The sequence below is a fragment of the Galeopterus variegatus genome, unplaced genomic scaffold, assembly GCF_000696425.1.
Source record: "Galeopterus variegatus unplaced genomic scaffold, G_variegatus-3.0.2 Scaffold3880, whole genome shotgun sequence".
NCBI classification, from domain to species: domain Eukaryota; kingdom Metazoa; phylum Chordata; class Mammalia; order Dermoptera; family Cynocephalidae; genus Galeopterus; species Galeopterus variegatus.
The window spans coordinates 172,208-185,711 of record NW_007729991.1 but is presented as its reverse complement, the minus strand read 5'-3'; the positions used below and the strand labels follow the sequence as shown (position 1 = coordinate 185,711).

The following is a 13,504-nucleotide window of genomic DNA, read 5'->3' as shown; positions in this document are numbered from 1 at the left end:
AAAGGGAAAGCAGAATATAGAGAATAGGGAAGTGAGGTACAGAAACATCTGGGTTGATTATAGTTGAGCTTTGCCTTATTCAAAAATGGTTTGAACAGTTGGCTGCCTGTAATTGGCTGAGACTTGGCTACTTGTTACAAGAGTAGGTTACAGTTTGTTTGCACATCAGCTTAGGTTACAGTTCACTATGTCTAAAGGAAGCTTTAGGCCAAATTTAATTTAAGAATTCCCCTCTTTTCATCAACCTCTCAGTTTTGAGAGGCTGACCAAAACTTTAGGCACCAACATCATTCTCTGTTATTGTAAATGGACTTATTTGGTCTCAAATTCCACTGGGAAATAACAGAACAGGGTGTTTTATAAGGTAGGATTAAGGAAACAGAACAAGAGAGACAAAAGCTGATTAGCATCAAGTCACTTTTTCATAAAGGTTAGATCTGGGGGAACTTTCTTATGATGGAATCTCCTGTTTTCAGGAGGAAAAAAAAATTGGTTTGTTTTGGGATCTATCTGCTTCTTAAAGTTTCACTTTGATTATGTGGCATTTAACATTAGTGACTACATTTTCTGATTTGTTGGGGACTGGTGCAGGAGTCCAGTCCATAACAGTGGCCTCCCATGATTTTGTTCAGCAGATCCAAGGGAATATTCAGATTAAGAACACAAGTCTGAGGACCAGATAGTGTAGTGACATCAATGTATATAAAGTATAGGTGGAAGAAAGATAAGCACAGAAAAGGGGCATACTCAGGAAAGCTAGAGAGGTAAGAGAAGAACCAGAAGATGGTGATATTATATAACTTGAGGGATTAAAGAAAATAAAGAAGGTGGGAAAATTAATGAATTAAAAATGCACATGAGAATCCAGTAAGAAATGGTTTGAATTCGGCCCATTTGGTGTTTGCAATTAGCTGGAATGTTTATCTCTATTAGATGAAATTCAGTGGAGTGGTGAAAGTAGGAAAGAGATAAAAGGTGAATTGTCCATTTCTCTTTCATCTTCAAAATTGGTCCCTTATCTAAACTTATTTCTACAGAGCACTGAAGACATATATGGATCCTGCAGGGATAGTCGTGCAATCATGTACTGGCTTCAGGGTGCTGGGGAGTGAGTGGAATATAGATTTAATTTTATGAACCATTATTTTGAGAAACTTGGCTTATAAGAATATGAGGTAAGAGTATGGGAGTAGAGAAGGTAGAGAGAGGATAAGAGAAGTAAGGGACAGAGAGAGAATATGAGAAAATGTCAAGGGAAGGCCATTTAGGATGAAGAATGATAAAGTGTGGTATGCAGGCTTTCTGGGGACAGGTGGTGTGGTTGTGCCCAGTGTCTAACAAACTGAGAGAATCCCACCATTGGCAAAGCAGAGCTGCTGGTGGGAACTAGCAGAGGGTCAGTGTCCAGTGAAGGTCTGAGGGGCGTGAGGAAGAGCTACATGGGGGACAGAACGGAAGGGCAAGTCAGTTGGGGGCAGTTGCAATGCAGCCAGCAGGAGCCTGAATGGCAACAGGTGGCTCCTGCATTGGAAGGCCTTCCTTCTCCCATGGCAGACTCCTACAGGGACTAGAGGCTTAGTTCGACTAGCCAGGACCCAGTTGACAAGGAGAGATGTCCAGCCTATAATGCTGAACAAAAATGTAAGCTGGGGCCCTCCTCCTCCAAAAAGATCCCATTACGTTAGAATTTTATTTTATTTTTTTTTTATTTTTATTTTTTTTCCCTTTTTTTCGTGTCCGGCAACGGATCGCAACCCTCAGTGTCGTGCGCCGGCAACGGGATCACAACCCTCGGTGTTGCTCCCACACCTCGCTCAGCCAGTGAGTGGGAACCGGTCTGTATGTGGGATCCGAACCCTCGGCGGGAGCGCCACCACACTTCCCAAGTGGCGCACTGTAGCAGTGTGCCACTGGGCCGGCCCGAGGCTTTACTTTTAAACATAGAATAAATAGTGTTTTATTTCTATGTAAAGAATACAATTAACATAACCAATAGGTGTCATTAATGTACCATTTCAAACCCTAATAATCCCATTTTTGCTAGTCAAACTACTGGATTCTATTTAATGGGCTCAATAATGTGTTATGTTTATCTCCTTTCATTTTGCTATTGGTATTAGTCTGCTAGGTTTGACATAAAAAATTATCACAGACTGGGTGAATTAAACAACAGAAATTCATTTCTCACGATAGTGGAGGCTTAGAAGTCTAAGCTCCAGGGTTGGCTGCTTTGGTTTCTTCCTGTGCCTCTCACTGGCTGGCAAATGGCCATCTTGTCACTGTGTTTTCTTCACATGGTCCTTCCTCTATGATTGTGCACCCCTGGTGTCTCTTTGTTTATCCTAATTTTTTCTTCTTATCACAAGTCAGATTGCATTAGGGCCCACCCTAGAGGCCTCGTTTTAACCTAATTATCTCTTTAAAGACCTACTTCAAATATAGTCACATTCTGAGGTACTGAGATTTTCAACATATGAATTTTAGGAGTAACACAATTCAGCCCATAACACATTCAAAGGAAACTCTCTAACACTTTGCTGATTTTCTTTCTCGCTTCATTTACTCAACATTATAACAACCAAATTATCTCTTTCTTACTGACCCTAACCATTTTATATCTGAAGAACTATCATAATAAACCTAACAAATCCCTATGGTAGTACAGCCACACTCGGTTTTTCTCTTACGCAATATATGTTTGCATGACTGTCATTAACTTTCACAGCTGTCTGTACTGATTACTGTAGTGACAGCATTTTGGCCACATGTAACTGACATCTTTGTCACGTTAATGCAAACAGATATGAACTGGCTGTGGAAAAATTGAATTTGAGAAGATAGTGGGATGTCTGGGTAGACTGTTCTAGAAGTTAGTCTTAAATTAGGGGGCTAACACTCCATGGAAATTTGGGGCTAGAGCCAAATCTTTGTCAGGAATTAAAAACCTGTGTGAGAGGGGAAAAACAGCCTTTAAGTGAAGAGAAAAGAAAAAAGAAATGAATATCAGAGCTTATGGAAAATATGCATTTAAGGACCTGAGAGATGAAGCTGAGGTAGTAAATAAAACAGCAAGGTTTGTGAGAAAATGAAGAGAAACAGTGTCACAGAAACCAAGGGAAGAAAGTTCTAATGGGTTTTTTCTATTAGCTCTGCCTAAAGCAAATTTCCATACAACCAGTAGATTATTGTAAGGAGAAAACATTTTACATACCTGCGTGTGATAGTGTTAAATGTTTAACATTATGCATATATGAGATTTCATAAAGGAATACATTACTAAAATGTTAATCTTTTTCTTTAGGAGAATTTCCTAATGTTCACTTTGTAAGTAACAGTGAGCATATGAAAAAGTCTGTTTTCCCTTGAATTGCTTATTTTTTTTTTGTTTTGATGTCCTACAATTCTATTAGTTATCAATTACTTTGTATATCAAGGATCTTTTCCTTCCTTCCTTCCTTCCTTCCTTCCTTCCTTCCTTCCTTCCTTTTCTTTCTTGTCTAGAGGATACCAACACCTTCTGGAAGGGATAGAAACATAAGCCAAGGTTTTCCAAACCTTCATAACCCCAAACTATAATTAAAAAAAAAAAAAAGGCAATTTTTTTCTTTACAAGAAGATTTTGGGCCAGACCCCTGCCTGAGCGCAAGCCCCAGTGCAGAACAAAGTGCCTGGTCTGGCTCTCCCAGGGCCTTTCCCTGGTGGCTGCATGGTCAGGCGTGTCGGTTTGGCCTCCATTGTGAATAGCTACAAGCTATGCAATAGGGTGCTGCTGGAGGTAATCAGACTCTGCTGGGAACTGTTGACAAGCACTCAGTGGAGGTCACCAACTGCTTTTCTGTACCACAGAATGAGTCAAAAGATGAAGTGGCTGTTCACATAAAATTTGCTAAGAACATGTATGGATTACACAAAAAGTCTCTCCAAATGAGCTCATCCTGGGCTGGTATGCTACAGGCTATGACGTCATAGAGCACTGTGTGCTGATCCATGAGTACTACAGCCAGGAAACCCCCAACCCCATTCACCTCACTGTGGACACAGGTCTCAAAAATGGCTGCATGAGCTTATGCTAGCACTTTAATGGGTTTCCCTGGGAGGACCATGGGAGTGATGTACAACCATGAACGTTTAAATATGTATATCATGACACTGAATGCATTGGAGTTAATCTGATCATGAAGACTTGTTTTAGCCCCAGTGATTGACTGGATTTTCAAGTGACTTGCAGCAAGTAGGAGGGGCATCAGCTCACAGCCCAGATGTCCTGAGCACAGTGTTACAGTATGCAGAAGATGTACTGTCTGGAAAGGTGTCAGCTGACAATACTGTGGGCTGTTTCTTGATGATCTTGATTAACCAAGTGCCCCAAATAGTTCTTGAAGACTTAGAGTCCATGCTCAGTAACAACATTGATGACCTGCTGATGATGATTTAACTGGCCAATCTCATGCAGTCACAGATTGCCCTCAGTGAGAAACTTGTAAACCTATGAATGGGCCCCAAGCAGCCCTCCTGCCAGTCTGCATCTCAACCCTAGGACTCAGACTGAAGTGAAGGAGAAATCGTTTCTTTGTGGTCTTGAATCACATTGAGTCAGTCAACTGCTGTGACTCTAAATTAACATAGCCTACCTTTGGTATATGAAAACAAAACAAACAAACAAAAATCCAAAAAGAACAAAGTTGGAGGCATCATACTTCCCGATTTCAAAATATACTATAAATCTATAGTAACCAAAACAGCATGGTACTGACATAGAAATAGACAAATAGACCAGTGGAACAGGTTAGACAGTCCAGAAATAAATTCACACACTTAGAGATGACTGATTTTTGACAAAGGCAGTAAGAATATAAAGTGGGAAAGGGACAGTATCTTCAGTAAGTGGTGCTGAGAAAACTGAATATCCACATGCAGAATATTGAAACTAGACCCTTGTGTCTCATACACAAAATTAACACAAAATGGATTAAAAATGTGAAACTATGAAACTTCTAGAAGAAAACTTATGGGAAAAGCTACAAGAAATGGGAGTGGGCAGCACCCTTTTGGACAAGACTACAAAGGCACAGGCAACTAAAGCAAAAGTACGTAAGTGGGACTACATCAAACTAAAAAGCTTTTGCACAGCAAGGAGCACTATCAACAAAGTGGAAGGACAACATACAAAATAGGAGACAGTGTTTGCAAACTACATGTCAGACAGGTACTAATATCCAGAAAGCTGAGATAGCAAAACAGCAAGGTTGGTGAGAAAATGAAGATAAACAGTGTCACAGAAACCAAGGGAAGAAAGTTCTAATGAGTTTTTTTCTATTAGCTCTGCCTAAAGCAAATTTCCGTACAACCAGTAGATTTTTGTAAGGAGAAAACATTTTACATACCTGCATGTGATAGTGTTAAATGTTTAATAATAAAGAATAAAGAATTCTATTACCAAAAGGACACCTGCACTCCCACGTTCATTGCAACACTAAGACCACGTTCATTGCAACAGCCAAGAGATAGAATCAACCTAAATGACCATCAGTGGATGAGTGCATAAAAAAATTGTGGTATATGTGCACAATGGAATATACTATTCAGCTATAAAAAAAGTGATATACCCTCATTGCAGCAACTTAGATGGAACTGGAAATCATGTTGAGTGAAATAAGTCAGGCATAATAAGACAAATACCACATGGTCTTGCTCATATGTGGAATCTAAAAAAAACAAACAAACAAGAAAATGGAAAAAGTGGTTCTCAGGTTCTCATAGAAGTAGAAAGTAGAATAATGGTTACCAGAGGCTGGAGGGTGAGGGTGGACAGGGGGAGAAGTGGTAGACTAACGGGTACAAAACTATGCTATCTACCCTAAGCAAATCATTGTGCAGTATACACATGTATTGAAATAACACACTGTACCGATAAAAATGTAAAAGTAGATGTTAAAATTAAAAAAAAAATCTGTAGCAGGGAAGTAGTTTGAACGTAAGTATATGTTTCCTATCATATTGTGTTTCATACTTAAAAAGCATGCTCTATGCAGGTTTATACATTTATTCATTTATTCATTCAAATATCCCACAGTGATAACAAGGACACAAATGCCATTAAAATAAAAAAAAAATAGTGAAATAAAGACAAATATGCAGGTATGGAATAAGTTACCAAAACCAGTAATTGTGGAAATAAGAATTTCATTTCTCTGCTTTAAATTTTGTGCCTCATGTGGATGACCTATGTTATAGAGAAGAGGTTAGAATTGTGGGGGGTGTGGTCAGAATTTCTCACATACTGTATAATCTTGGAAAGTTACTCTCTTGTATCTTGATTAGAATGGGGGAAATCAGGAGAGAATCAGAAGATAGAATGTGAAAATATGGCATAATCATTGGGCATAAACAATTTTACGGACTCTAGAAAACAAATAAGAATGCTGTGGAGGAAATTACATTTAGCTTTCTCTGCTTAAATGAAAGATTACCAAATGTTCATTTGAATTGAATTAAATAAATATTTCTAATTTGTTAAAAATAATAGGTTCAGTAATTTCATGTTTTTGGATAATTGTTTTTAAAATTATTTCATGGGCATATGAAAACTCTTGACATAAACTAAATTCATGAAATGCATTACTGTTTTGCCTGATTGCTAGATTTTAAATTAAAACCACATTATCTTAACTATATCTAAATTCTCTCAGATATTAATACTTTTACTAAGAATTGCTCCATTTAAAGTAAATATTGAATTTTGGCAAAGATGTACTAGGTTTAAAAGTTTAAAATATAAGATAAATACACTTATATCTTATTAAGTTTAATGGCTCATTGCCCATCCAAAACTACTATTCTGATGGTTTTTTAGTCTTTATTTTCTTGGACCTCCTCTGAAAAGCTCTTATGCCTTCAGTGTAGATTACTTCTCTCCAGATTTCATGCTCTTTCGGTTCAAGCTCAGAGTGCAGGGAAATAAAAAGAGACAAGAACCATAGACAATGTGTAACATTACATTCACTCAATTGAGAAATATGGAGCCAACTTCACCAAGAGGCAGAGTAAGAGATGAGACAAAATGACGAGTATATATTTATGAAGAAAACATGAGATGGAGGAATGTTTCTTCCCATGACAATAATTTTTCATTTTCCCCTGTCTAGAAAAGAAACAAATGAGTAATTTTTGTTAAGGCTCCCTGAATCCATGAATCTCCATACCTACTGTTATAGCTCTGTCATGGTTAATGTTATGTGTCAACTTGTCTAGGCTATGGTACCCTGACATTTGGCCAAACGCCAGTCTGGATGTTGCTGTGAAGGTATTTTTCAGATGTGATTTACATTTCAATCAGTAGACTTTGAGTAGAGCAGGTTATTCTCTATAATGTGGCTGGGCCTCATCCAATCAGATGAAGGCTTAAAAGACTAAGATCCCTTGAGGAAGAGGGGATTCTGCCTCGAGACTGCCTTTGGACTCAAGACTGAAACATTAGCTCTTCCTCAGTTCTCCAGCTACCAGCCTGCTCTTCAGATTTTGGACATGCCAGCCCCCACAATATCAAATGAGCCAGTTCCCTAAAATAAATCCGTCTATATTCTCTCATCATCATCATCATCATCATCAATCATCTATTGTCTATCTATCCATTCACCCATCTGTTCGTCTGTCCTATTTTTAATGTTTCTCTGGAGAATCCTGGCTAATAAAAGCTCACCTGAGATTAGGGTACATAATGTGAATATACCTGGAAGCTGACCCTATCCTCTCCATTACAGTATAAATTTCTTAAGAGCTGGGAATAATTTATTATTTATTTGTATCCTTTATAGGGCTTAGCTGTTTTTCGAGTATACTAAATTTGATGTTTTACTCTTTTAGACTGTGTATAGAATATTGTAGAATATTCAGTAGGAAATGTATGATAAGAATTATGCATGATAAACAGATGAAGTATTAGGACTTTCAGTTCATAATTCCCATTTCAGCAATGTATGGGTTCAGAGCTATGTCTAAGTTTTGAGGTCAATTACTGAAAATTGGTAATTTTACATAAAGTTGCCCAAAATTCTTCCAGATGTAGAAGACCCTGTCGGTGTATTTGAGGAATGCACATTGCTTGACATACAGAAAGTACACAACATTGTATTATATATGGCTTGCATTTTTTAATTTTCTTATTACACTCTGCATTTTACTGCCTCTTTGTACCCCTCTACCATACTTATTAATTGACCCCAGAATGTATCTAGATGTTCCTGTGTGTTCAGATTAAATACAACTTCCCTCATGAAGTCTTTCTTAATTTCCCCTTAGATGAAAATAATCTCTATTATTTTTATTTCACTTCTTCTTACCTCTCCCATGTTTTATTAATTTCCAATTTTTATTATGTATACATTCATAACAAGATAGTCCATTTTCATCTTATAAACAGTACAATATTGAAGTAACTAGAACTGAAATAATATATTTGCTAAAATAGTTAATTGACTACTGCACATGATGTTGTATGCCTTTGAAAATCTACATTCACAGACATAAAAATAAGCCGAAAGGATTAGTAGTTGAATCCAGGATTCATGTCTATTTTTTGAATCTCTCTCAATGTATCGTAGGATGACTTCAGTGATTTAAGCAGCTGACATATTGTCTTTGTTTCTTATTAATTTTTCCATTTGAAAATAGAATAACTCTGAGTTTTTAACTTATCTCATTGTGATAGTATAAAGAAGCTGGTGCTTTTACAGAAATTGAGCAAAATGGAGCTGATCACTATGAACTTTTGCCATCAAAGCTCTTTGTGCTATGAATTAGCTGCACTTGTATCTTTTCTCTACGTGTGTATAGCTCTGGCGTCTAATTTACTGCTAACCATGATTTAGCCCACCAATCTATTTTGGCTATGTGATTGGAAAGTTTAGGGAGAAATTAATGTCAACGTGTGAATAACAGATAAGGATCAACCAAACTTCATGAAGAAATTATGCATCTGGGTTAATTGCTTGGGTGAGTCTTGCATTTTGTGTGAAATTTATCCCATTACTAGGAAGACAGTAATACTGAATTAGTTGGTACTTTAAAAAGTGAGATGCAGTGCATAGTTGCAAAGCTGACAATGAAGTATTAGACTACACTACACACTTTCATCAATTAAAGTCTGATACGATTGTCAGAAATCAGGATGGCTCACTTCTTCATGTTTATTCATTAATGTTGTGTTAGCTAACTTGCAAGGAGGTACGGTAGATCACAAAATGTATGTTGTATCTCAAATGTTAAATGCACTGCTCCTTATTTCAAAATGTTTATCCTAAAAGCTATTGTATCTGTAGTTCTGAGTGAATGGTAGTTGCGTTTTATGTTTTCTTTGCTTATTTATTATGCAGATAATTATAACCTCTAAGCAGGAACATGAAGTACAAGAACACAGTTTGAACATTTTCTGGAAATTACACTGATACAAATGAGTAAATGAAATTGGATTTTTTGATTACATATAAAATAACAGACTTTAATGACTTTCTTATCTCTGAAGCATTTATCAAGGATTAGCAATTTAAAAGGGCTTGGGAGTATTAGCCCCTGCAAAGAGCTTGGGAAGGATGGGTTATCAAGACACAGACTTCTCACCTTGATTATAGATTGAGAGAACAATTGTGAGTAGAAAACTTTTCACATTTCCTCAAGATTCTCTGTTTAGGAAAATTTGATGCCTTGGAAATCATAACCCTTCCACCAGTGATTAGCACTTTTAGAATGAGGTATTCTAAAGAAGGTTCTGCCAACTGCTAAGCAGAATTCACAGCTGCTTGCAAAACTCCACCCCTAGACAAATTGGTTCTCAACTGCCACCTTTAATGCCTTTTGGAATACTGCCGCCCAGTTTACCTACCTAGTAGCATGAGGTTCCTTTTACCAGTGTTGGATATTTGACAAGCCAAAATCCCAGTTGATATCTTAAACAGTTTCTGCTGTTTTATCCCACACAAAAGTACAATGAAATTCCAGCAAATAACTTAGATTAAATACTCTTTTCAGAGTCTAACATAGAATGAGTATGAGCCTTCTTTCTATTTGCATTTACCATTGAAAGCAGAAACGATGATGCCATTAGCAGAGGTTGCACTGTTAGGTTCTGAACAGTTAATCATTTGTGTCAGGTGAAGAAGCTGTTTGAATAAGTCATAATTGATTCCAAAGAAAAGACATCTGGCCTGAGAAGCAGGAGGCGAGAACAGGGATTAAAGATAACTTTAGTGAAGTTCTCCAAGAATTTTCCACAAGGTTCACGGAGGTGGTACACCAGTGATACTGTACACAATGGTCCATTGGCCCTCCAAAATACATACTCATATAATGTACCACTCAATTGTTATTATTCCATAAAATGATTAAGCATCTACAGCATAAATAATGCTTCGTTATTATGTGTTATGGGATATATTTTCCATTATGACTCAGCAGGAGTCATAACACCTAATGCATCAGCAAGATTGTGGCTATGGAATTTATAAGGTTTACCTGGTTGCAGAAGTACTTTAAGCCTGTATTCCACAGCACAGTTTGATTCTGTGCCATCTCATACATAGTTGCAAAAAGCAAAATTTTAAATGTCTTCCTCTCTAGCATGGCAACCAAGATTATGTGAAGACAGTATCGATGTAAGAGAGTATTGATGCAGTGTCATGATGCAAGTATTTTTGCACCAAGGACTTTATGTCTTCACATCATGGAAAACAATGACTGGTGTACACTAGATGCTAAATATATGGGTAGATTATTAAATGATCACACATTATTACATAATTACATGGATAAATTGTTTATAATTTATTTATTTATCCCTATTTATAATAACAATAATTATATATATATATGTATATATATATATATATCTTAATTCCTTTATAAAACATACATCTCCTACTCAGTTACATACTATCTGGACCATTGTTGGATTTTATATAATTATTCATTTGTATGTGCTTTTCTGAAATTGCAATGTTGCTCATCCAAAATATAAAAAATGAGATTTCTCTCTCAGTTTATCTCTATATTCCAGCTAAGCAAATTGTAGTTATAAATATTCTGCCTGAGTCCAACTTCCCTAGGTTTTGATCCAACTTCCCTATTAATAAGTTGACTCCTAGTCTGTTTACTTCTTAGTCTCCCTGACATTTTATTCCAATTTTTCATTCATTAGTCAAACTCCTAATTATACTTCCATTTCTCATGTTAAATATTTTCCTTCAGGTAAATTGGCTAATTGCTAATATTACATCACGTGCAGGCTACCAATCTCTGCCACCATATGTAACTCACATAATACTTTACATTTTTCAATTGACTTTTCTTCCTCTTTTAATATCAAAGTCATACACACACACATATATTTTTACTTCCTTTCCTCCACTGCATTGATTATTGCTGCATTCCTGATCATTAATTTTTTCAAATAAATTTTAGTGCTTATAATATGGCAGGCATTTTGTCAGGATTCAAAGGTAGGTAATACCTAATTAGCTATTCCTGAAAGTTCTTCATAATCATCCCTATTTACAGTTACTTGCTGATTATGAACAAACCCTTTGTTTTACTCTGATCTTGGAATGCATCTGTCCTCATTATGACCCTTATTATACGTGGTGGCTCAGTTTCCATATCAGCTGTTTATTAGGTCTGTGATGTGGGGAAAATTATTTCACTTCTCTATTACTCACTACATGTTACTAAGAAATAAAGATTATTTCACAGGATTATAGTAAGGATTTAGAGACATGATACATGAGAAAACTCTTAACTGTTTGGCATGTTATAATTGCTCAATAGGTTTGTTTGTAGTTACTTTAAACTATTTAAAAACAGTGGATATAGATAATTGGGATTAATTTTTCAGACAAAGGACAATGTAAGGGCTTTTACATAAGCTGGTGGAAATTCACATCTTGATTTTGTAATTCCTTAAACACCACATAAATATCACAAAAATTAATTAATTGTTAACATTAAGAGAATTTTCTTTTGTATTTAATTGCTATATCCACATACCATAAAATCTTGAATAAAATTTACAAAAAAAGAAAAGAAAAAAAAAAGAAAGCTGCACTGGGCAGCAGTAATTACTGGAAATCTCAATTTTATTTTACATGACTCATATAAAGAATTAAAAAGAAAAGTTAAGATGATGGCATTTCTGTATACTCAAAAGGCTGAGATTAAGTGCTGTTTACTTGCAGGAACTTTTTAATATAAAAATTCAAACTTTTGAGGACAACATCTAAAATAGTGGCTTTAATAACATGTGGTTAACTCTTCTTTTTTTATCTTTCAGGAATATACAGTAGATATAATTTTTGCCCAAACCTGGTTTGACAGTCGTTTAAAATTTAACAGTACCATGAAAGTGCTTATGCTTAACAGTAATATGGTTGGAAAAATTTGGATTCCTGACACTTTCTTCAGAAATTCAAGAAAATCTGATGCTCACTGGATAACAACTCCTAATCGTCTACTTCGAATTTGGAATGATGGACGAGTTCTATATACTCTAAGGTAGTATTGTTTTAAAAATTTGTAGTTGCTCTAATTTATTTCCCTTACTAATATCTCATCAGCTCCTAATTTTTTCTTTTTCAAAGTTGCAAAGTAAAAAATATGGAACTCCTTTCATCCTCTAAAATTTAAAATGATGAGGTATTTTGGCAATACCTTTTTAAGCTCAGAATTACTTTTATGTGAAAAGGACTAAAAGCCAAAAAAAAAAAAAAAAAATGATTTTCCCTGTTTGAAGCAGAAGAGGTTGTAGAGTGAACATTATGGTTTTTTAACCTATAATGAAGATGATTGAGATTTTCTCTAGATGCCCATCCTGCTATAAAATTTTATAGTACTCTGATTTTCAGCAGTGTAGTAAAGCATCACTAAAAAAGGATTAAATGAAGATTAATGTATGAGGTTCAAGTTTATCTAATTCATTGCCTTGAACATATCTGCTTATTAAGAATCATCTTTAATGGAAAGATATTCATGATAAATTAAGAGAAAAAAGTCGCAATACTTAACCATAAACTCTCTGTTAATCTGGTGTGTGTGCACACATGTGTGTGCTTGCATATGTTTGTCAAGATCCTGAAGTATGAAGTTTTAAATGTAAATGCAGAGATCACATTAGAATGTCTAAAGAGGTGACTTAGTTGCTTGCAGAGGAAAATGTTTAAATTTTTGAAATGTTAGCAAATTTTACTGAGATAAGGGAGACTTTATTTGGCAAACAATTTGCAAATGAGGACAGGCAGCAAATGAAAACGGGCTCCTCCAGAATAAAGAAAGAGACAGTTTTATATGGCAAAAAGTCCTGTCTGGGTTCCTTCTCAGGTCCTCTATGCAAATGAGAGATTCAAGCTTGTTCAGTCCTGATTGATTCAGCAGTTCTGGCTTGCTGAGTTCTGGCCAGTTAAGACTTGATAACTTACAGTCCATTGATTAAGTTCAGGTTATGGCAGTTGACCAAAGGCATAAA

At 35.9% G+C, this 13,504-nt stretch overlaps 1 protein-coding gene and 1 pseudogene across 1 annotated transcript in view; both read left to right on the top strand.

Annotated features, from left to right (window-relative positions):
• Positions 1–13,504, top strand: part of GABRG1 (gamma-aminobutyric acid (GABA) A receptor, gamma 1) — a 53,666-nt gene that overhangs the window by 19,251 nt on the left and 20,911 nt on the right. The window contains exon 3 of the mRNA XM_008586212.1: positions 12,317–12,537. Within this exon, the coding sequence (XP_008584434.1) occupies positions 12,317–12,537 (221 nt within the window). The remainder of the gene's footprint in view (positions 1–12,316; positions 12,538–13,504) is intronic.
• Positions 2,997–4,492, top strand: LOC103601792 (annotated as a pseudogene).